General features: G+C 43.2%; 1 protein-coding gene across 1 annotated transcript; it reads left to right on the forward strand.

Annotated features, from left to right (window-relative positions):
* On the forward strand, positions 1–24,602 carry LOC132833559 (proproteinase E-like). Its single transcript, XM_060851924.1, has 7 exons — positions 1–40; positions 1,551–1,639; positions 3,369–3,466; positions 3,817–3,945; positions 15,097–15,233; positions 17,725–17,867; positions 24,408–24,602. The coding sequence occupies exons 1-7, from the start codon at positions 1–3 to the stop codon at positions 24,600–24,602; spliced, it is 831 nt and encodes a 276-aa protein (XP_060707907.1).
* The last annotated feature ends 542 nt before the right edge of the window (positions 24,603–25,144 follow it).

Below are 25,144 nucleotides of genomic sequence, written 5' to 3' on the forward strand. Positions count from 1 at the left end.
ATGATGGAAGCCCTCCTCGTCCTTCTGCTTGTGGTCGGTGGTGAGTTGCCTAATGTGTGAGGTGTTGTTGGGCCCTAATTGATCAGAAATGTTCTAAATTTGTAATTTAAGCAGAACTTTTCCTCAGCAACAAAGAGAGCATACTTTAGAGGAGAAAGTGAGGACTGCAGATGCTGGAGATCAGAGCTGAAAATGTGTTGCTGGAAAAGCGCAGCAGGTCAGGCAGCATCCAAGGAACAGGAGATTCGACGTTTCGGGCAGAAGCCCTTCTTCAGAGCATAATTTAGCTCCAATTAGTGTTCTTGTTCACTGACACCATAGGGCAATGGGTATAGGATTGGGTCATGTCACACTTACTGTGGGGTCTTCTTTAGAATGTGTTTCTCTCCTACCTCAGACAGGGATATAGCTTTGCCGCAGAGCAGGGAACGCTGTATCCTGCACCTCATTGCTATTCACCTGGTTTTGGAATATTTGTGGGTGCTCAAAAATCAGAAAGTGTAAAATACTATCCACGTTGTGGATATGTTAATACAAAAAACGTTTGAGAAATGCTTCCAATGTATACCTGTGCTTCCTTTGTGATTTTAAACAATGCATTTTCCTGTGGTATAACTTCACTGATGAGAGAAGGAACCAGCCTGTTGCAAAACTCATGTCAAAGCTGATCATGACAAAGATGGCAACAGGTAGCTGATGTTTACATTTGCAGCTTTCTGGAAATGATGCCTCTACATTCAGCTGCAGACATGCACAGGAAAATAGTGTTGCACCTCTGTCCAAGCTAAAAGCATCCCAATGTTGTAATCCCAGTAGATTGGAGGAGAAAGTGAGGACTGCAGATGCTGGAGATCAGAGCTGAAAATGTGTTGCTGGAACACATCCAAGGAACAGGAGAATCGGCGTTTCGGCCATGAAGAAGGGTTCATGCCTGAAACGTCGATTCTCCTGCTCTTCGGATGCTGCCTGACCTGCAGCACTTTTCCAGCAACACATCCCCAGTAGATTGCCCAGCCAAACTATCTCCATTCACCACTTGCCAAATGCCAGATACACATCGCTGCAAAAGAAATGGTGGCAAGTGAATTCAGAGGACAAACTGAGTAGTTCAGTATGACACAAGGGACAACATCATTTGATTTCATACTTGAATTACAATGGAGATGAAATACACATTCACAGTTGTTTTATATACTGCAAACAAATGCTAAAGAGATTGTAGGATAAATACAGACAACAAAAGTTTTTGTGCCATCTTCAGTTAATTGTTCAGAAGGTGAAACATTAAAAAAAACTATCATCTATGTGGCTCCTGGAATGAAACAACTGTTTTTTAAGGTCTATTCCCAGAGCAGTAGAGATCACTCACAAATTTCCCTACCAATCTAACTGAGTCTGTCCCTTTTATCATACTGTCATGATAACCTTGGCATAGCTTCTGGATTTTACCTGTCTTCCAACTTTCTTTAAGATCTAATTACCAGCCTTCAAGATAAGAATGCTCCATACTGCAGATAGTGGTGTGACTGGGACCAATACTTGTCTTTCAGCCCATGCCTGTGGAAATCCCAGCTACCAGCCTTATATGACAAGGGTTGTAAATGGAATCGATGCAAAACCTTACAGCTGGCCCTGGCAGGTAAGCTACAGATGGAACGTTGTGACAGGCAGGAAAGGAATACTCTCAGCTTTCCCACACCTTCCTGCTAGATAGGATGCTCAGTCAAGAGATTTTGAGTTCAATGCCTTGCCTCTGATGAATTAGTTAATCTCAGCTGGAGTAGTAGCAGAAGTTATATAAATGACCTTCTTGCCCCTAAGTAAGGAAGGGGATCTGAATTGCCCTGGGTTGTCGCCGTCAATCTCCACTTTGGAAAATACTCCTCAAAAGCGCATCTGTTTTAGCTGAGCAGAGGTTTAAAAGAAATAAATAAGGATCTGCCTTTGTAAAAGCCCTTTCACAACCTCAGAAGGTTCAAAGAAAGCATACCCAAACAGCAAAGTTCAGGTTTGATGGTGGAATTTAAGATTGCTTCCATTTTGTCATTCATACTCTTGTTTTGGCTGCTGCTTGGCTTCCAAACCTATCGCTGCTGCTCTCCTTCCTGTTGTGCAAGGTAATGGTTCTGAAGGAGTTAATTTTCATATTTCATTGGCTCCACCCATTGTAATGATGTTTTGCAAAATCTATGATTGGAAACTGTAGATTTCAGAGGGATCTGATGTATCTGTAGCCAGCTCAGTAAGGGCTAAGCAAATGTAATTGTACTTATTGCTCTCATGTAAGAAACTTTTTTGTTATCTACCAATAGTGCCTCTTTTCCAGATACTCCACAGTGGTGTATCTTCACAGATACAAAGATGATTACACACAGAAACAGACCATTTAGCCCGTCGTATCTGTGTTGGTCAACGAAGATCTGACTGTACTAATGCCAGTTTCCAGCTTTTGACACAAAGCCCTGGAGGCTATGGAAATGCGAGTGTGTTTCTATATTCTTAAACATTACGAGAGTTTCTGATTCAACCATACTTTCGGGCATCGAGCTCTAGACTCCCACATTCATCTGAGTGAAAACCATTCTCCTCAACTCTCCTCTTAGCATTCCACTTCTCACCTTAACTCTATCCCCACTCCCCTCCAACCCCACCTCCAACTACTGACTCCACTAACACTCACCATGATGTAGGCCTAAGACTAAGGAAGATTGTTGGTAGGGAACTACTTAAAAAGAGCTGAACACAGTACCTTACACTGGTAGAGATGGCAAATGCCAAAAGGCACCGGGAGTTGCCTCCTGGTAAAATTCCACATGACTCTGTGTCAAGTTGTGATTGACTGTGAAGCCCTGTGGAAAACTGACTACAGAAGCTGTAAGTGTGACTGCTGACAATGCCCTTCACAATCAAACAGCCTCAATGCTCACCACCTCTCACCATGGAGAATGATCCCTTGGGTGAAGTAGCCAAGGAGAAGAAGGAGATAGTGGGGTGTGCAGAGTGCCGGGATGGGGGGTGGGGGGGTGTGGATAAGTGGACATGAGGAGATAACAGCAAATCAGAACAAAAACGCTCCTTAGGTTCGGGATTAATATGGAAATTAATATCAGTCGGGAGGACCAGGTTTCTGAATCCTGATAGGGTTTTTTGACTCCTTTCATGTACCATGTTAGGATGTGTGGAGTAACAGGAAAAAGGAGGGATCAAACAGAACTTTCTCCATTGTGACCTCAAATAGACCTGGCTGTTTGATAATGAATCAGGCCCCTGTGGGACTGATGTATGTAATGATACCTGACTTGTGTGAATCTGCTGTCTTCCCCGCTCCCTCATTCTCTTGTGAATAATTTTCTCTGATTTATTGGTAGATCTCCCTGGAAGTGGACCATGGATCATATTATTCTCACACTTGTGGAGGAAGCCTGATTGACAGGAACTGGGTTGTGACAGCAGGGCACTGCATCCAGTGAGTGCCTACTGAGTGAGACGCGTATGCAAAGCACTGTTCCCAGTATAGACCACTGAAGGTGTCTTATAGTTGTGCAACATCCCACTGCCCAGGGTTTTACAGGAGACACTTTTCCAGGATAATTCACTGTTTCAAAGAACAGGCAATAAGTTCATGTAAATTTTACAGCAGTTATGACCAACAACATTGCCTGCTAAGCCTGCGAGGGTATTTCTGTCTTCCATACTCCTGGAGGATTGGGAAATTGGCTGTAGATTTCCACCATCCCCATAGTTCTGATGCTGTACCCCAATATCATTATTGCGAGTTTCTCTACACCATGCTAATATCGCATTTTATCTTCGAAGGTCAGGCCGCTCCTACCGTGCGGTGCTGGGGGAATATGACAGGGATGTGCATGAAGGTTCAGAAGAGACTATATATGCTGCTAAGATTTTCGTTCATCCACAGTGGAACCCTAATTGCCTGACCTGTGGGTAAGTTGGTAGCCCTGAGTCTATACTCAATCATCTAACTCATTTGCAGTTTTAACAGCGGTGAGGTGAATCTATGATCCAGCAGTAACAACAAGAACAATTTACACTATACAGTACTATTGCCATTCCTGATGAAGGGCTTTTGCCCAAAATGTCGAATTTCCTGCTCCTCAGATGCTGCCTGACCTGCTGTGCTATTCCAGCATCATTCTTTAATCTTGACTCTGATCTCCAGCATCTGCAGTCCTCACTTTCACCTACTATTAACAGGAGGCTTATAAAACAAAGTATAGCTCAGTACTACATCAGAAATATTAGATCTGTGTTGGTGAAAAACATATTTTAATCGACAAGATCCTGAGCTTCCAGTTGCCTGCCACTTCAATACCCCACTCTGTTCCCTGGCCAACATTGCTGTCTCAGGCTTGCTGCAGTGCTCCAGGAAAATCGAAGAACACAACCTCATTTTCCACTCAGAGACCCTGCAGCCTTCTGGACTTTATATCATGTTCAATGGTTTTAGGGCTTGACCTCTCTCATGTCCTTACCCCAACCCTAAAACACCAGGCCTTGTTATTGTATAGTCTGCTCATACACACAACCCACTGTAAGGCATTAACATAGAGTCATAGAGATGTATAGCATGGAAACAGACCCTTCGGTCCAACCTGTCCATGCTGAGCAGATATCCCAACCCAATCTAGTCCCACCTGCCAGCACCCAGCCCATATCCCTCCAAACCCTTCCTATTCATATACCCATCCAAATGCCTCTTAAATGTTGTAATTGTACCAACCTCCACCACTTCCTCTGGCAGCTCATTCCATACACACACCATCCTCTGCGTGAAAAAGTTGCCCCTTAGGTCTCTTTTATATCTTTCCCCTCTCACCCTAAACCTATGCCCTCTTGTTCTGGACTCCCCGACCCCAGGGAAAAGACTTTGGCTATTCATCCTATCCACGCCCCTCATAATTTTGTAAACCTCTACAAGGTCACCCATCAGCCTCCGATGCTCCAGGGAAAACAGCCCCAGCCTGTTCAGCCTCTCCGAAAGCTCAAATCCTCCCACCCTGCCAACATCCAACAGTCTCCATTAAAGCTATTTACCTTCCTAGCCAAGTCTTCCCTCCCTTTGGGTTCTATCCTAATCTATCATTTACTCCTTATCCCCAACCCAACCCTACTTTCTGTATATAAACTGACATTTTCCTAGCTACCATCAGTTCTGAGGAAGGTCACTGGATCAGAAATGTTAACTCTGATTTCTCTCCACAGATACTGCCAGACCTGAGCTTTTCCAGCAATTTCTATTTTTATTTCTGATTTACCGCATCCACAGTTCTTTTGATTTTTATCAAATATCTATGAATTCTATTGATTGACTTTGGTAACTTTATGAAGTGGTTTCCCCCAGAAATGAACCACCTCTATTTCTGTAACGTTTTTTGAGTATTGCTGCAAAACATACACATGTTGTCAAAGCTTCCCATCTTGCACTTATCAGGACTACTCACAAGAATCTCAATTTTAAGGAAAAACCAACATTACTGTTGTATGAGAGGAGAATGCTGATGAGTTGGCAAATGGACTCTTATTGTACAGGTGTTGCCATGGAGAATTCACCAGCTGTATGCAACCAATCAGCACTCTCCTCTCATATAGTTTAAATGTTGGTTTTCACCTGAAATTGGTATTCTTGCAAATTGTCCTGAGTGCAAGATGAAAAACTTCAAACAGAGTGATTTTTCTAGGCATTACTCAAGTTCTGTATGATTGAATTAATTTTTTGTTGCAAACGTTTCGTCCCCTGGCTAGGCGACATCATCAGTGCTTTGGAGCCTCCTGCGAAGCGCTTCTTTGATGTTTCTTCCGGTATTTATAGTGGTCTGTCCTTGCCGCTTCCGGGTGTCAGTTTCAGCTGTCCGCTGTAGTGGTTGGTATATTGGGTCCAGGTCGATGTGTTTGTTGATGGAGTTTGTGGATGAATGCCATGCCTCTAGGAATTCCCTGGCTGTTCTCTGTCTGGCTTGCCCTATGATAGTAGTGTTTTCCCAGTCGAATTCATGTTGCTTGTTGTCTGCGTGTGTGGCTACTAGGGATAGCTGGTCGTGTCGTTTCGTGGCTAGTTGATGCTCATGTATGCGGATTGTTAGCTGTCTTCCTGTTTGTCCTATATGGTGTTTTGTGCAGTCCTTGCATGGTATTTTGTAAACTACATTAGTTTTGCTCATATTGGGTATCGGGTCCTTAGTTCTAGTGAGTTGTTGTCTGAGCGTGGTTGTTGGTTTGTGTGCTGTTATGAGTCTTAAGGGTCGCAGTAGCCTGGCTGTCACTTCTGAAACGCTCCTGATGTATGGTAGTGTGGCTAGTCCTTTTGGTTGTGGCATGTCCTCGTTCCGTGATCTGTCTCTTAGGCATCTGTTGATAAAGTTGCGTGGGTATCCGTTTTTGGCGAATACCTTGTATAGGTGTTCCTCTTCCTCTTTTTGCAGTTCTGGTGTACTGCAGTGTGTTGTGGCCCTTTTGAATAGTGTCCTGATGCAGCTTCGTTTGTGTGTGTTGGGGTGGTTACTTTCATAGTTTAGGACTTGGTCTGTGTGTGTTGTTTTCCTGTGTACCCTTGTGGTGAATTCTCCGTTCGGTGTTCTCTGTACTAACACGTCTAGGAATGGGAGTTGGCTATCCTTTTCTTCTTCTCTCGTGAATCGGATTCCTGTGAGTGTGGCGTTGATGATCCGATGTGTTTTTTCTACTTCCGTGTTTTTGATGATTACAAACGTGTCATCGACATATCTGACCCAGAGTTTGGGTTGAATTTGTGGTAGGGCTGTTTGTTCTAACCTTTGCATAACTGCCTCTGCTATGAGTCCCGAGATTGGTGATCCCATGGGTGTTCCATTGATTTGTTCGTATATCTGGTTGTTAAATGTAAAGTGTGTAGTGAGGCACAAGTCCAGTAGTTTAAGTATGCCGTCTTTGTTGATAGGTTCCGCCTCCTGTTTTCTGTTCTGTATGTCCAGTAGGTTGGCTATTGTTTCTCTGGCTAGGGTTTTGTCAATCGAAGTGAACACTGCCATCACGTCGAATGAGATCATGGTTTCTTCTTTGTCTATGTGTGTATTCCTGATGACGTCCAAGAATTCCTGTGTTGATTGTATGGAGTGTTTGGATCCGCTGACCAGGTGTTTCAGTTTCTGTTGTAGTTCTTTGGCCAGTAGGTTGGCTATTGTTTCTCTGCAAAAAGAGGAAGAGGAACACCTATACAAGGTATTCGCCAAAAACAGATACCCACGCAACTTTATCAACAGATGCCTAAGAGACAGACCACAGAACGAGGACATGTCACAACCAAAAGGACTAGCCACACTACCATACATCAGGAGCATTTCAGAAGTGACAGCCAGACTACTGCAACCCTTAGGACTCATAACGGCACACAAACCAACAGCCACGCTCAGACAACAACTCACTAGAACTAAGGACCCGATACCCAATATGAGCAAAACTAATGTAGTTTACAAAATACCATGCAAGGACTGCACAAAACACTATATAGGACAAACAGGAAGACAGCTAACAATCCGCATACATGAGCATCAACTAGCCACGAAACGACACGACCAGCTATCCCTAGTAGCCACACACGCAGACAACAAGCAACATGAATTCGACAGGGAAAACACTACTATCATAGGGCAAGCCAGACAGAGAACAGCCAGGGAATTCCTAGAGGCATGGCATTCATCCACAAACTCCATCAACAAACACATCGACCTGGACCCAATATACCAACCACTACAGCGGACAGCTGAAACTGACACCCGGAAGCGGCAAGGACAGACCACTATAAATACCGGAAGAAACATCAAAGAAGCGCTTCGCAGGAGGCTCCAAAGCACTGATGATGTCGCCTAGCCAGGGGACGAAACGTTTGCTCCAAAAACTTCCAGCTCAGCGAACAGAACCACAACAACGAGCACCCGAGCTACAAATCTTCGCACAAACCTTGAATTGAATGAATATTTATTTATTGAAGCAGCTCAATATTCTCTGACGACGAGAGCTCTTTGCTTTATGTGCCTTAACAATTGATGGGCAGTGAACCTGAAAGAGCAATAAACCTCTCGATTTAGTCCCGGCATTAAGCTGTAATAATTCTACTGATCAAAACGGGGAAAAAGACTCATGCAAATTGATTTCAAAAAAGGCATACTGTTCAGAAAATCCCAGCCTCTGAGTTGATTCCACACTTTCACTATTGCACTGGGGTAGAATATTTCCTTTGCTCTCTTATTTCACTTAAAGCTTGCTAATTTTATATTCATTCCACATGATTCTGCACTTACAGTAGCCTTTTTAATAACTGCATCACTGATGTTTCATGGCCATCTTAGCCATTGTATTTCAAATCAGTCTGCAAACTTTTCTCTCACAATTTAACACCTGATTTCAGTGCAGGAATCAGCTTTTACGCACTTCCCTGAATTCCTGCAATCCGCCAGTCCCTTTATCAAAATGAAATGTCCAGGTGGATGGAAAATAGCAGGTTAAGGTTATCAATTCCCACACTGTGCACTCCACAATCTCCCCCAGTGGGGAAAACCAGGAAAGAAAGGACAATATTTGTAAATGAACCTGCTGGATCCCTGCTTGGAAGCATACAGAATGAGCCTGATCCATTTGTCTCATTCACCAATTTCACTGGTTTTCCTTCCAAGCATTCCAAGCACAGGATTTAGGAAGAGGAACCCATCCAGTCTCACCCTCGTCCCCTTGCCCAACTCAGTTTTTTGGAAGAGGACTGACTCAGGTTAAGAGCCCTCAGGGACTTTGCTAACCAGCTTTAGGACTTTCATGTAATCAGGCCCTTAGTGGGTTCGGAATCTTAAAGATGGATTGGGAGGCATGGTGACTCAGTGGTTAGCACTGCTGCCTCACAGCACCTGGGACCTGGGTTTGATTCCAGCCTTGGGTGACTGTCTATGTGGAGTTTGCACATTCTCCCCATGGATGTGTGGGTTTCCTCCAGGTTCTCTGGTTTCCTTCCACAGTCCAAAGATATCCAGGTTAGGTGAATTAGCTGAAGATATCCAGGTTAGCTAAATTGCCCATAGTGTTCAGGGATGTGTAGGCTAGGTACATTATTCAGGGGAAATGTAGAGTAATGGGGTGGGGGAGTGGATCTGGGTGGGACACTCTTTGGAGGGTTGGTGTGGACTTGTTGGGTCAGATGGCCTGTTTCCACATTGTAGGGATTCTATGATCTCACCCAGAAGAGCTGCCAGCCAATCAAAGGATACCTTCTATTGGGGCAGCAGCATTACGAACAATGGCTGTAATGTCCCAAGACCCTGGCTCAGGTGGAGGGTGAGGGCAGGATGGGTATTGTGGGAATGAATCACCTTTTATTTATTTCAAATATATATATTTTATACATAAAAAACATACATAGTCACTAAAGCAGTTTGGATCTGTACAGTGGCATGTGAAGAAAACGAACAAACATTAGAATTTGGTTCTATCCATCAAACAACCAGACATGAGGGGAGCAAAGGGATCAGACACAAAGGCAGGCCTGGTTTTCAGTAACAACTCCTCGCCTTGGATTTGAGGAAGGTAGTAATTGCAACTCCTTTAATCAAAAATCTAACCCTCTGACTATCTTGTATGTCTCTATTAAGACACCTCTCAACCTTCTCTCTATCGAGAACAGCCTCAAGGCCCTCAGCCTTTCCTCATAAGACATTCCTTCCATGCCAGGCAACATCCTAGTAACTCTCCTCTGCACCCTTTCCAAAGCTTCCAAATCCTTCTTATAATGCGGTGACCAGAACTGTACACAATACTCCAAGTGTGGCCATACCAGAGCTTTGTACAGCTGCAGCATAACCTCCTGGTTCTGGAGCTCAATCCCTCTATTAATAAAGGCCAAAACACTGTATGCCTTCTTAACAACCCTGTCAACCTGGTGGCAACTTTCAGGGATCTGTGCACATGGACACCGAGATCTCTCTGCTCATCTGCACTCCCAAGAATCTTACCATTAGCCCAGTACTTTGCATTCCGAATACTCCATCCAAAGTGTATCACCTCACACTTGTCCACATTAACCTCCATTTTCCACCTCTCAGCCCAGCTCTGCATCCTATCTATGTCTCTCTGCAACCTACTACATCCTTCCTCACTATCCACAACTCCACTGACCTTAGTGTTATCCGCAAATGTACTAACCCACCCTTCTAAGCCCTCATCCATCATTTATAAAAATGACAAACAGCAGTGGACCCAACACCGACCCTTGTGGTAACCTGCTAGTGACTGGACACCAAGATGAACATGTTCCATGAACTACAACCCTTTGTTTTCTTTCAGCAAACTAATTACTGACCCAAACTGCTATGTCTCCCACTATCCCATTCCTCCGCATTTTGTATCATAGCCTACTGTGGGGATCCTTATCGAACACCTTGCTGAAATCCGTATACACCACATCAACCGGTTTACTCTCATCTACCTGTTTGGTCACTTTGTCGAAAAACTCAAAAAGATTCATTAGGCACCACCTACCCTTCACAAAACCATGCTAACTGCCCCTGATCAGATTATTCTTTACTGGATGGTTATAAATCCTATCTTTCATAACCTTTTCCAACACTTTACCAACAACTGAAGTGAGACTCACTGGTCTGTAATTACCACAGTTGTCTCTACTATCCTTTTTGAACAAGGGAACCACATTTGCTATCCACCAGTCCTCAGCACCAGCACTATTCCTGTAGACAATGATGATTTGAAAATCAATGCCAAAGGCTCGGCAATCTCTTCCCTTGCTTCCCAGAGGATCCTAGGATAGATCCCATCCGGCCCAGAGGACCTGTCTATTTTCACACTCTGCAGTATTTCTATCTCTTCTAGTCTAGGTGCAAGTATCTCTGTATCTTCCTCGCCAACATTTTCATTTTCTATAATGAACACTGTCAGAAAATATTTATTTAGTGCTTCCCCTATCTCCTCTGACTCCACAAACAACGTCTCACTATTATCCTTGATTGGCCCTAATTTAACTCTCATCATTCTTTTATTCCTGACATACCTATGGAAAGCCTTACGGTTAACCCTGATCCTATCAGCCAACAACTTCTCATGTCTCCTCCTAGCTCTTCTGAGCTCTCTTTTTAGGTCTTTCCTGACTTCCTTGTAACCCTCAAGCGCCCTAACTGAGTTTTCACATTTTGTCCTAACATAAGCCTTCTTCTTCTTCTTGACCAGGGATTCCACTTCCTTAGTAAACCACGGCTCATGCGTTCTATATCTTCCTCCCTGCCCCTCAGGTGCATACTTATCTAGGACACACAGGAGCTTTTCCTTGAATAAGCTCCACATTTTTAATGTGCTCATCCCCTGCAGCTTCCTTCCCCATTCTACGCTTCCTAAATCTTTCCTAACTGCATCGTAATTTCCCTTCCCCCAGCTGTAACTCTTGCTCAGTGGAGTACACCTATCCCTTTCCATCACTAAAGTAAACCTGACAGAATTGTGATCGCTGTCTCCAAAGTGCTCACCTACTTCCAAATCTAACACCTGGCCGGGCTTATTACCCAGTATTAAATCTAAAGTGGTTTCGCCCCTTGTAGGCCTGTCTACATACTGAGTCAGGAAGCCCTTCTGCACACACTGGACAAAAACTGACCCATCGAGAGTACTCGTACTGTAGTGATCCCAGTCAATATTTGGATAGTTGAAGTCCCCCATGACAACTACCCTGTCTCTCTCACTCCTATCGAGAATTATCTTTGCTATCCTTTCCTCTACATCTCCAGGACTATTCGGAGGCCTATAGAAAACTCCCAGCATGGTGACTTCTCCTTTCCTGTTTCTAACCTCAGCCCATACTACCTCAGTTAACGAGTCCCCAAACATTCTTTCTGCAACTGTAATATTGTCCCTGATCAACAAGGCCACACCTCCCCCTCTTTTACCATCTTCTCTGTTCTTACTGAAACATCTGAATCCCAGAACCTGGAACAGCCATTGCTGTCCCTGCTCTATCCATATCTCCGTAATGGCCACAACATCGAAGTCCCAGACACCAACCCATGCTGCCAGTTCACCCACTTTATTTCAGACGCTCCTCGCGTTGAAGTACACACACTTCAAACCAGGTTCACACTTGCCAGTGTCAGATACTTGATTTGGGAACTCCCTACTCTCATCCTCTTCTGTACCTGTCCTACAATTTTGGTTCCCATCCCCCTGCTGTATTAGTTTAAATTCACCTTGATAGCTTCAGCGAATTTCCCACCCAGGATATTGGTACCCCTCTGGTTTAGATGAAGACCATCCTGCTTGTAGAGGTCCCACCTACCCCAGAAAGAGCTCCAATTATTCAAAAACCTGAAACCCTCCCTCCTGCGCCATCCCTGTAGCCACGTGTTCAACTCCTTTCTCTCCTTATTCCTCAGCTCACTCGAACATGGCATGGGCAGCAAACCAGAAAAAACAACTCTGTTTATCCTAGCTCTAAGCTTCCATCCTAGCTCCCTGAATTTCTGCCTCAAGTCCCCATCTCTCTTCTGACCCATGTCGTTGGTGCCAATGTGGACCACGACTTGGGGGCTGCTCTCCCTCCCCCCGAAGGATCCCAAAATCACGATCAAAGACATCACGGACGCTGGCACCCAGGAGGCAACACACAAACCATGAGTCTCTCTCGTCCCCACAGAACCTCCTATCTGTCCCTCTAACTATTGATGTTATGCTTCAGTTATTCAGGGCACTGGTGAATCCACATCTCGAGTACTCTGTAACCTTATTGAAGGAAGGATGCAAATTGGAAAGAGACAGTTTACCAGATTAATAGCTGGAATTAGTAAGATGTCTTCTGAGGAAAGGTTGGACAAGCCAGGCTTGTATCCACTGGAGTTTTGAAGTGTAAGAGGTGACTTGATTGGAGCAGATGAGATCCTGAGGGACCTTGACAAGGTGGATGCGAAAAGAATGTTACCTCTATGGGAGAAACTAGACCTCGGGGTCACTGTTTAACAATAAAGGTTCACACATTTAAAACATGAGGTAAGGTGTCGCAAAATCTTTCCTCACAGTTGGTTATATGTCTTTGGAACTCTCTTCGTGAAAATGTCAGAAATCACACGATACTAGGTTATAGTCCAACAGGTTTATTTATAACCACAAGCTTTCGGAGTGCCAACCTCACCTGACAAAGGAACAGCGCTCTGAAAGCTTGTGATTTTAGATAAACCTATTGGACTCTAACCTAGTGTCATATGACTTCTGACTTTGTCCACCCCAAGACCAACCCCGGTATCTCTACATCATATCTTCCTAAAAAGGTAGAGTCTTTAATTCAGACATGGATGATTGTCTGTAAGGAAGAGGAAGAAAGGCTATCAGGGATGGGCAGGAATATGGATTTGAGATTACAATCAGGTCTTGACCTTACTGAATGGTGGACCAGGTTCAGGAGTTGAATAGCCTGCTCCTGCCCCTGCTTGTATGTTCACAATGGCAGGTGCCTCAATCAGACATAGACAAGGACACCCATTGACAGGCCCATGCAAGTTTCTGGGATAATGGTTCTCAAAAAGCTCATTAATAATCGTAATTGACATCCTGCCACCAACAGGCAGAATTCCAGCATCAGATCTTTCCCATCCTGATTTTATCTGGGGACAGTTTTCCCAATGCGTGGAATCTGATATGGCTGCTCCCTTCTTATTCTCGACCATTGTGCTCCATCCATTGGGTTCCACTAAATTCTATCCATGATTTTCCCAGTTATATAAAGAGAAAGATAACTTGTTGAGACTTAAGTTTATATCATTATACTTTATTTTTAATACTAAACTCGAGATAGTTTCCTTCCATGTTAGAATTGGCAGTTTTGATCAATTCTTTTGGAAAAAATGAAAATAGCTAAGATGGATGAGATTGAAGATTAAGGGATTGGGTATGGACCGAGATGATTAATTACTTTGCATGAACTGTGATCCAGACTTGCAGCTTTTCAGTCTTTTTTGTGAGGGTTTATAATATCTGTTTGACTGTAGGCTGATATCCAATCTCTCTAAATCTGCTTTTTAACACAATATGGAAATACTGACCCAATTTCAGGGAACAGACTCTTATCCCTTTTCCAGTCTAATTGTAGAAGAAAATTCTATCACAATGACAATTTTCTGCTTTAGTGTTAGTACCAAGTCCAGAAAATGGCATTTCTGTAGCACTTTTAATAAACTGAAATGTTCTAACAATTTATAGACTGGACAATAATTATTTTAACAATGGATTAAGTCTTTTTCCTTTATTGCTTTCCGAGTTTGTTTTCCTCAATGAACCAAATCCCCGAAGTTGGTAGACTGCCTTTCTCAACACTTATCATTCCTTCGTGGGATGTGACCAATTCTAGATAGGCCTGCCTTTGTCGCTCACCTGCAACTGCCATTGGGAAAATGGTGACAAAGTGACTTCTTGACTATTGCAGTCCATATGGTGCAGGGACACACATAGTATTGTTAGCAAGGGAGTTTCTAAATCCTGAACCAACAACTGAAGGAATAGCAATATGTTATTGCAATTGACTGAGACTCCAGAGAAACCTCAGCACTTTCAGCTCATTTGGCACATTTGCTATACTCTCAACTCACCAGCCTGCTGATTCACAGGTCTCTTCTGTACATTGTTCTGGCAATGCAGATGGTGGCATGTCAGTTACAGTCTTGGGCTAACAATCCATGTACCTAAACATATATTTCAGAGTTCAGATCCAATTACAGAAGCTGGGGAGTTTAAATGGAATTATTACTCTAGTCTTACGAATAACGATAACTGAAACTCATCCAAAAATGGAGGAAATTTATGATTCCTTGCTTGTATGTTCTTTCCACAAGTCCTGATCCATAATGGTGTAGCTAACTCTAAAATGGCCAAGCAAACCACAACAGGTAAAGCATTGCACATGTTCATGCACCACATTGGTTACAGCAATTCAAGAAGAGAGCTCACCACATTCCCAGAGGAATTTATTTCGGAGTAGCTAAAGCAGTAGCCACTGCATTCAACTGTTCAGTTGCGCAGAGCCTTTTTGGAACAATTGCCAAAATAACTCCTTCAATTTCATTTCCATTTTAGGAATGACATTGCTTTGATCAAACTTTCCAAACCTGCAACCTTAAGTGACAAAGTGAAGCCTGCCTGCGTTCCTCCAGCTGGTGATATCTTTGAAAATAATTATCCCTGCTACGTGACTGGCTGGGGCAGGTTGTACAGTAAGTAGCCTGCATTTGCATTCAAATCTTTGTGGTGATATTCAAACATGACATCAATTTTCTAATGCTGCTTCATTGACCTGAGAATTATTTTTTGTTCTACTGAGTTTTATGTCTTGCCTCATCCAGTAATGTTCTCCTCTCAGGGTTTCACCCTAATGCCCTGAAATGAACTGGTTGAAAGGTGGGACCATCCACTTCTACACCAAGAAGAATCTTTCTATAGGACAGACCCATTTCATGTCAGTTTATTGCTTCCATTGTGCTGAAACAATCCACTCCTCAGACAGTTCCCATTCCACATTAACTTAAGAATACACAAACAACATCTAGGGTTTAGTTAGTTCAATTAGCTCAATGGCTGGAGAGGATACAGGATGATGCCAAAATCAAAGATTCAATTCCCACACTAACTGAGGTAGACCTCTCGAAGCTGCCTTTTAGCTATATCTTATAATGATATTGTGACTTGAGCCATAATGGGTGACCCTTGGACCCAGTGAAAAGGCAATTGATGAAGAGCGATGACAAGTGTTCTCAAGGCCAAGATCTGCAGTCCAGTGTCAAAATAAATAGATTGGCCTACAGCAAAGACATTTTAGAACCTTTTTAAAATATGTCAAACATAATACATTACTTTTAGATCTTATTGATAATAGAAGTCTCTTGTTATGTAGACAGAGCAATGTTTTGAAGCTCAGGGGCTTATATTTGTATCTTGTGAGTATACACAAGGATTAAAGTGTGGAGTCCAGTCTGCTCTTTGACATTATTTATTCAATATTTTGATGGATGGAATATTTCCGGTGCATCCTGACTTTCATTCCTGATATACACTGAGGCCACGAAGCTCAGTTCTGGGAATATAACTTTTGCAAAAGTCTATCTTTGTTTGTAGCAGAATCAGAATAGCATTTATGGATGATAGCTAGCCAGTGATGTGATGGAAATTGCCCTCAAAGTAAGGGATTTTATTTCCAGGGATGACGTTATATTAATTACATGGTCAGAATCCATTAATAGTATTCAAACCCCCTAGAATTTGTGCTGTCATTCTATTAGATTATGACTGAGCTGTATAACAATAATGGCATTGTTCACTTGTGAAACTTGATGATAGCATAGGGCTTGGCCAAGCAATCCAAAAAGAAAATGGCTTGTTCGGCTTTTACTACAAAGGGATTGGAGTATATCGTAAAGAAGAGTCAAGATTAGAGTGGTGCTGGAAAAGCACAGCAGGTCAGGCAGCATCCGAGGAGCAGGAAAATCGACATTTTGGGCAAAAGCCTTTTATCAGGTAAGCTCATTCAAACCTTACTGAGGTGAGAAATTTCTCTTCTCAGAGAGTAGAGAACTATTGGAATACTTTATTCCGTAGGACCATGGATATGTGTTGAATATATTTAAGACAGAGATTTATGGATTTTGAAATATTAATGGAATTAAAAGTGATTGAGATAATGCAGGAATATGGAGTTGAGACATCTATAATTTTACTGAAGCAAGCTTAAAAGATTAATGGCTCATTCCTGTTTCTATCCATTATGTTCTTGGTCATGCATGAAGAATAGAATGTTCCTACTTTATTTTTAAACCTTCATGCTATGACCCAACTCTTATGAAATTTTTTCAATGTTATCCCTAGTGTGGATGTTATGTTGCTACTTTCAGACCAGATAGCAGATGCAGACTCGTTATAATTAAATGGTTGTTTGGTTCGTTCACCAAACTGGACAGCTGATTTGATTCTGATTTATTGTTGTCACATGTACCTAAGTACAGTGAAAAAGTTTGTTCTGCATGCAGCACAGGCAGATACAGGGATGTACAGATCATAGAGTGTTTAAACAGAGTGAGGCATACAAGGCTATGGCTGCACTGGAGGTGCACAAAAGCAAGACTAACATTAGATTTGAAATTGAAGAGGTCCATTCAGCAGTCAGCTAACAACAGGGAAGGAGCTGTTCTTGAACATGTTGGTATGTGTGTTTAAGCTTCTATATCTTCTGCCTGACAGAAGAGGGTTGGAAGGTAATATTACCAGGGTGGGAGGGGTCTTTGATAACATTGGCAGCCTTTCCATGGCAACAAGAAGTGTAGATGGAGTCCATAGATGGGAGGTTGGCTTCCCTGATGGTCTGCAATCCAGAGTGATGCCGACAGTATAGGTTCAATTCCGGCACCACCCGAGGTTATCACGAAGGATTCTCATTCCTAGCCTTCTCACCTGAGGCATGGTAACCCTCACCTGTCAGCTATCTCCCTGATGACAGAGCAGCCAATAAGATGATAGCGACTTTGCCTTTAGTGGAATGTACATTATGGAAGTGTGCACAGCCATCAAGAGTGTGTGAATATATGCTCCTCAGGTTTTTCCCACACCTAAGCTTCAAATGTTACATCTACCTGACCATCATATTGTGAAAGTTGTTATTTACTGCAATGGTAATGTTTTCCTAACGAATGAACATTTATATCTGGAATTCTGCAGCTGGTGGGCCACTCGCCTCAAAGCTACAACAGGCTCTTCTGCCAGTCGTTGACCATCAGACCTGCCAGCAAAACGATTGGTGGGGTGGCAACGTGAAGTCGACCATGGTTTGTGCTGGAGGTTATGAGAAATCTGGATGTAACGTACGTAATTCCGACTTCATTCCGTTAATTCTGTTTTGTGGTGAAATTGTGGCTTGAGAGAGAAGAGCTATCAGTCCTGTAAAACCAATCACTTTTTAAGTTGTGGTTTTTTATTTGCCTCTCAGTTAGAAGGTTCCAGTCCCGTTCAAAAGGCATGCGCAGAAAATATAGCTTCAGACTCAAGTGCAATACTGCCTTGAGTACTGAGGCAGTATTACACTGTCAGTGATGAGCTGGTTTGGACATGGAGTTAAACCAAGGCCCATTTCCCTGCTCAGGTGAATGTAATTGATGCTGCGATCTATTTTGAGGGAGTGTAGGGAAGTACTCCTTGATGTTCTGGTGTCTCCTTCATCCAACATGCACCAAAATGGATTATCTTGGCATTATTACATTGTTACATTATTACATTGATGAAGGGCTTATGCCCGAAACATCGAATTTCCTGTTCCTTGGATGCTGCCTGACCTGCTGTGCTTTAACCAGCAACACATTTTCAGCTCATTATTACATTGTTGAAAAGTGTGGTACTGGAAAAGCACATCAGGTCAGACAGCATCCGTGGAGCAGGAGAGTTGACTTTTCAGGCATAGGCCCTTCATCAGGAATGTTGGGGGGGGATGGAGGCAGGGGAAGGGGGCTGAGAGAAAAATAGGGGGTGGGGGGGGGAAGGTAGCTGGGAAGGCCATAGGGAAATGTGGGTGGGGAGGTGATTGTGATAGTTCAGTGGGGAGGGTGGAGCAGATAGGTGGGAAGGAAGATGGACAGGTGGGACAGGTCAAGAGGGTGGTGCCAGGTTGGTGGGTCGGAGGGAGGGGAGATTTAGAAACTCGTGAAATTGATGTTGATGCCGTGTGTTTGAAGGGTCCCAAGACGGAAGATGATGCATTCTTCCTCCAGGTTGGCTTAGATTTGGCAGTGGAGGAGACGCAGGACTCGCATGTCCTTGGGGAGGTGGGAGGGGGAATTGAAGTGATTGGCCACAGCGCAGTGGGGTTGTTCACTATGAATGTCCCACAGATGTCCCAAGTTGGCGTACTGTCTCCCCGTTGTAGAGGAGACCACATCGAGAGCAATAGACCCAGTAGTGAGGTGGGTGAATGTGCAGGAAAATCTCCGCTGAATGAGAAAAGATCATTTGAGGCTTTGGATGGAGTTGAGTTGGGATGTGTGGGCGCAGGTTTTACACCTCTTGTGGTGGCAGGGGAAGGTTCCAGGTGCGAAGGGTCATTGGTGGGGGAATGTGGACCTAACAAGAGAGTCACAGAGGGAAGGGGCTCTGTGGAACACAGATAAGGGCAGGGAGGGAATTTATTACATGTTGTTTGTGGGACCTTGCTCACTCATTGTCAAACTACAATAGTGACAAATTATAAATGTACCTCCTTGGCTGTAAATTGTTCTGGAATATCTAGACGATGTAATGAAGCAGTGAAGACCTCCTGAGATTCAAGCCTAATCCTTTTAATAGTCCCCTCAAGGTTGATGGTAGGGATCTAGTAATGGCTGAAGCAATGTCAAGTTTCTTCATATCTGGGAAGTCGTGTTTTAAACAGTCATGTTGCAGTTAAAAGAAACATTTTGTCCTTTGACAGGTACTCTTCCCGCCAGCTCCAGCATCAAATCTAGCTTTTTCTTGCAACCTGTCCTACCCTTCTCCATTTTATCATTATTAATAAGGCCATTACTCCTCTGAACCTTTTTTTTTGTTGGCCCAGAATTTCAGATCCAAGATCATTCCCTGCTGCCTACAATTTTGCTGTTGAAGAGCTTAGACTCACCTCACCATTTCTCAATCTATTTCTGCAACATCTTGATTTGAGCTGAGCCCAGCATCAGAAACAGAAAAGTCAACTGTAGCTCCTGACTCTGCTATTTGTCCCCAAGAGAGTATTTATCTGGTGCAGCAATCCTTATATTATCTCTAGTAACTTGAGAATCTATGTGTGGATATCGTAATACTGAAGAGTCCAAAAGGTATTTATTACAGCTAATGATTATACGCAAACATTACTCAGATACCTAAGTAGCTAGGCCAATGTTAGCTTTTCAGTCACAACAGACACTGTGCTTCCAATAGCATCTCATGCTTCAGTTGATCCAAGTTAAGATGGAGCTTGAGATCTTTACAGATTTGGGTCACATTGCACAGTGCATTGATGATATCATGAACACACCTTCTTAACGGCATACTGACATACTGAGTTTCTTAAAGATATATTGATAATAATGACTATGGAACATGACACAATCTAGAACATAGAAAAGCACAGCACAGAACAGGCCTTTTGTGCCGAGGATTAATCCTAATGTAAAATAAAATAACTTAACCTACGCACCCCTCAATTCACTGTTATTCATTTGCATGTCCAGCAGTCACTTAAATGTCCCTAATGACTCTGCTTCCACCACCACAGCTGGCAACGCATTCCATGCATTCACAACTCTCTGTGTAAAGAACTTCCTCTGCTGTCTCCATTATACCTTTCTCCGAATATCTTAAAACTATGACCTCTCGTGACAGTCAATCCTGCCCTAGGGAAAAGCCTCTGGCTTTTGGCTATCTATGCCTTTCATTATCTTGTATACCTCAATCAGGTCACCTCTCTTCCTCTTTCTCTCCAGAGAGAAAGGTCTGCGCTTAGTCAACCTTTCTTCATAAGGCAAGCCCTCCAGTCCAGGCAGTATCCTAGTAAATCTTCTTTGCACGTTCTCCAAAGCCTCTGTATCTTTCCTTTAGTAGGGTGACCAAAACTGGACCAATATTCCACGTGTGACCTTACCAAGGACTTGTAGAACTGTAGCAAAACCTCACAGCTCATAAACTCGATCCTACTGTTAATGAAAGCCAAAACACCATATGCTTTTTTAACAACCCTATCCACTTGGGTGGCAACTTTGAGGGATCTATGTACTTGAACACCAAGATCCCCCTGTTCCTCCACACTGCCAAGAATCCTGTCGTTAATCCTATATTCAGCATTTGAGTTCGACCTTCCAAAATGCATCACTTCGCATTTATCCAGGTTGAACTCCACCTGCCATTTCTCAGCCCAGCTCTGCATCCTTTGTGTCATCTGCAAATTTACTAACCCACCCCTCAACCTCCTCATCCAAGTCATTTATACAAAGAGCAGAGGCCCAAGACAAGTGCCCTGCGGGACCCCACTCAACACTGACCTCCAGGCAGAATACTTTCCATCTAAAACCACTCTCTGCCTACTGTCAGCCAACCAATTCTGAATCCAGATAGCCAAATCTCCCTGTATCCCATACCTCCTGACTTTATGAATGAGCCTACCATGGGGAACCCTATCAAATGCCTTGTTGAAGTCCATATACACCACATCCACTGCTCAACCTTCGTCGAACTGTCTTGTCACCTCCTCAAAGAACTCAATAAGATTTGTGAGGCATGACCTGCCCCTCACAAAGCCATGCTGACTGCCTTTAATCATGCTATGCTTTTCCAAATAGTCATGCTGACCACAGACATAAGACAGACCAGTCTGTAATTGCCAGGGATTTCCCTATTATCCTTCTTGAAAAGAGAAACAACATTCACCTCCTTCCAATCCTCCGGCACAACTCCTGTGGAGAGTGAAGAAGCAAAGATCTTCGCCAGCGGCTTAGCAACCTCCTTTCTCACTTCCTGGAGCAGCCGAGGATAAATCTGGTCTGGCCCTGGGGGCTTATCAATTTTAACGTTTGCCAAAATTTCCAGCACATCAATTTCATCAGTCTTGATCTGTTCAAGCCTGTATCCCAGCTCCCAAAATTCTTATTCACAACAAGGCCCCTTTCCTTAGTGAAAACTGAAGCAAAAAACTCATTTAGGTCTTTCCCTATCTGCACAGACTCCACGAAAAAGTTTCCTATGCTTTCCCTGATTGACCCTACCTTCTCCCTGATCATTCTCTTATTCCTCATGTATGAGTCAAATGCCTTTGGGTTCTCCCGAATCCTTCTTGCCAAACCTTTCTCGTGCCCCCTCCTGGCTCTCCTCAGTTCATTTGTGAGCTCCTTTCTAGCAAGCCTGTAATCCTCTAAAGCTGTACTAGATCCTTGCTTCCTCCACCTTACGTAAGCTGCCTTTTTCCTTTCGACAAGAAGCTCCTCTTTCTCGTCATCCAAGGTTCCTTAATCTTACCCCTTCTTACCTGTCTCAGTGGAACAAAATTCATGCATCAATCACAACAACTGCTCCTTAAACACTTTCCACATGTCTGCTGTGCCCTTTCTGTGGAACAATTGCTCCCAGTCTGTACTTGTGTTGCTGGAAAAGCGCAGCAGGTCAGGCAGCATCCAAGCAGCAGGAGAATCGACGTTTCGGACATGAGCCCTTCTTCAGGAAGGGCTGACCTGCTGCACTTTTCCAGCAACACATTTTCAGCTTTGATCTCCAGCATCTGCAGTCCTCACTTTCTCTCAGTCTGTACTTCCCAACTCCTGTCTGATAGCATCATAATTACCTTTTCCACAACTAAACATCTTCCCTTGGTAACTGCTCCTTTCCCTCTCCAAGACTATGGAAAATGTGAGGCAGTTGTGATCACTGTCATCAAAGTGTTCTCCCACCACAAGATCTGACACCTGTCCTGACTCATTGCTGAGAACCAAATCCAAAATGGCCTCCCCCCTCATCAACCTGTCTACACACTGAACAAGAAAACCCTCCTGAACACACTTGACAAAAACGGCTCGATCCAAACCACCTGCGCTAATGAGGTTCCAGTCAATATTGGGAAAGTTGAAATCACTCATAACAACAACCCTGCTACGTCTGCATTTTTCCAAAATCTGCCAGCCCATGGGTTCTTCAATCTCTCTACTATAATTAGGGGGTCTGTAGAAAACCCCCAAATGAGGTGTCTGCTCCCTTGTTGTTCCTAACTTCCACCCATACTACTCAGTAGACAAACCTTCCTCAACAACCTTATTTCTGTAGCTGTGATGCACTCTCTGATTAACGATGCCCCACCCCCTCCCCTTTTTCCACCCTCCCTGTTCTTTTTAAACGTTCTAAACCCTGGAACATCCAGTAACCATTCCTGCTGCTGTGAAACCCACATCTCCGTTATGGCCACAACATCATAGCCCCAAGTACTAATCCAAATTGTAAGTTCGTCGCTCTTATTTCTGACACTCCTTGCATTAAAGCAGACGCACTTTAACCGATCCCTTTATTTCATCGCGTGAGAAACCTTCCCGATAAATTCACTACATCCTGTCACTGCCCGCCTACAATTGTCCCCCTCTCAGATATGTAGCTCTGATTCCCCTACCAAACTAGTTTAAACTTTCCCGAACCACACAAACAAATCTCCCACCCAGGACATTTGTGCCTCTCCAGTTCAGCTGCAACCCGTCCTTCATGTACAGGTCCCACCTTCCCCAGAAAGCATCCCAATGATCTAGGTATTTGAAGTCCTCCCTCCTGCACCAGCCTCGCAGCTATGTGTTAAGCTGCATTCACTGGCTGTTCCTCACCTCACTATCTTGTGGCACCGAAAGCAAACCCAAGATCACTACTCTACTCATCCTGTTCTTCAGCTTCCAACCTAGCTACCTGTAGTCACTTTTCATATCCTCAATCCCTTTCCTGGCTATATCATTGGTGCCAATATGTACCACGATTTCTGGCCGCTTACCCTCACCTTTCAATATCAATAGTAAACAGAGAAAACAAAAAACACTTTTCAGGAAACCAAAGGATGATAAAATGAGGCCAGCCAAGTATTAAAGAGCTGATTTCCCAAATGCATTCTTGTGCTCAGACTATTGAATCTAGGAGTTGGGGTGTCAGGTTAAAATCACTTCTCGAGTACTGCGTACAGTTCTGGCTGCCCTGATATAAGAAGGATATTATTAAATTGGACAGTGTTCCAAAGAGATTTACAAGCATGATGCCGACTTATAAGGAGAGGCTGGATTGGCTGGGACTTTTCCCACTGGATGTTAAACGTTGACAAATGGCCTCATAGAGGTTTGTAAAATCATGAAGGGCATTGACAAAGTGAATAGCAAAGATCTTTTCCCCAGGGTAGAGGAGTTCAAAACCAGAGGGTATTCTTTTAAGGTGAAAGGAGAAGTATTTAAACTTTTTCAGAAAGGGGGTGGTGCACATGTGAAATGAACTGCCAGAGGAAATGGTAGATGTATGTACAGCTACAATATTTAAAAGGCTTTTAGACAGGCACATGAATAAGAAAAGTTTAGAAGGATATGGGTCAAATGCATGCAAGTTAGTTTGGGAAAATTGGTCGGCATGGACAAGTTGGAATGAAGGGTCTATTTCAGTGATGTATTACTCAATTTACCTGTCTAAGTGTGAGTGTACATACAAGCAATCATGATTTGGAGAATATTCCTCATCTCTGAAATTACAAACATGGATCAAGAGTTGAAGTGGTAGATCTGCATTGGACTTGTATGATCTTATTAAGTCTTGGTTGAGGCTACAGTTTAAGAAAGGTATAGTAATGATATTCATACCTAAAATTTCAATTAGCTAACCTGTTATATCTTCTATTAATTCAGGGGGACTCAGGTGGTCCTTTGAACTGCCAAGGTACTGATGGATCGTGGTATGCTTATGGCGTAGTCAGCTTTGGATCAGCTTGGGGCTGCAACACTCTGAAGAAACCGACAGTCTTCACCCGAGTGTCAGCTTTTAATTCTTGGATAGATTTGGTGAGCAAGGGACTAAACAGCAAGAAACTGGGACAAAAATAGTGCAAATCTGGTTTGTTTTATATTCATGGAGGGTCCTTTAATTATTTTGTTAATAACTAGGAATTTCATAAAAGAATCACTCCCATCAGAATCTTGCCCTAGTCTTCACTCAATGCAAGTGTTGTCTGATGGATTATTCATCTGCTTAGCTTAATGGTGGAGTTGAGTTACTTTTGGACAAACACATTATATGTGACTTCTTTATAGGTATGTGTTAGATAGCTTGTTATTTTACAGTGAGATCAACAATTTTCAATCCGGAGTCCAAATGTTAGTTTTTAGTGATATTAAGGAACCGGGATGATTAAATTCTTAAATTTGGAACATCGAAGTCCTATAACTCAGACTGGCATAGCTCTGGCAGTATTAGGAAATACTGCACAGGAAGGCAAGGAAAGTTGAGTAAGAAAGACTATTTGAAAAGAACTGCTAACATTTTACTACTTTCCTTTAGAACATCTGGGAACACTGTATATATGTTTATAAAAGTTGATCTTCTGTAAAAAGCAACCACTTACTTTTGTGCCAAAAAATGTAACTTT

This window comes from Hemiscyllium ocellatum, chromosome 37 (assembly GCF_020745735.1).
Source record: "Hemiscyllium ocellatum isolate sHemOce1 chromosome 37, sHemOce1.pat.X.cur, whole genome shotgun sequence".
NCBI classification, from domain to species: Eukaryota; Metazoa; Chordata; class Chondrichthyes; order Orectolobiformes; family Hemiscylliidae; genus Hemiscyllium; species Hemiscyllium ocellatum.

What these genes read in the sequence shown, in the direction of transcription:
- LOC132833559 (XM_060851924.1), top strand. Translation starts at nt 1, where the DNA reads ATGATGGAAGCCCTCCTCGTCCTTCTGCTTGTGGTCGGTG. An exon ending in ACAGCAGGGCACTGCATCCA is followed by an intron (nt 3,467 to 3,816) that starts GTGAGTGCCTAC and finishes TTATCTTCGAAG; the next exon opens with GTCAGGCCGCTCCTACCGTG. An exon ending in ATGAGAAATCTGGATGTAAC is followed by an intron (nt 17,868 to 24,407) that starts GTACGTAATTCC and finishes CTATTAATTCAG; the next exon opens with GGGGACTCAGGTGGTCCTTT.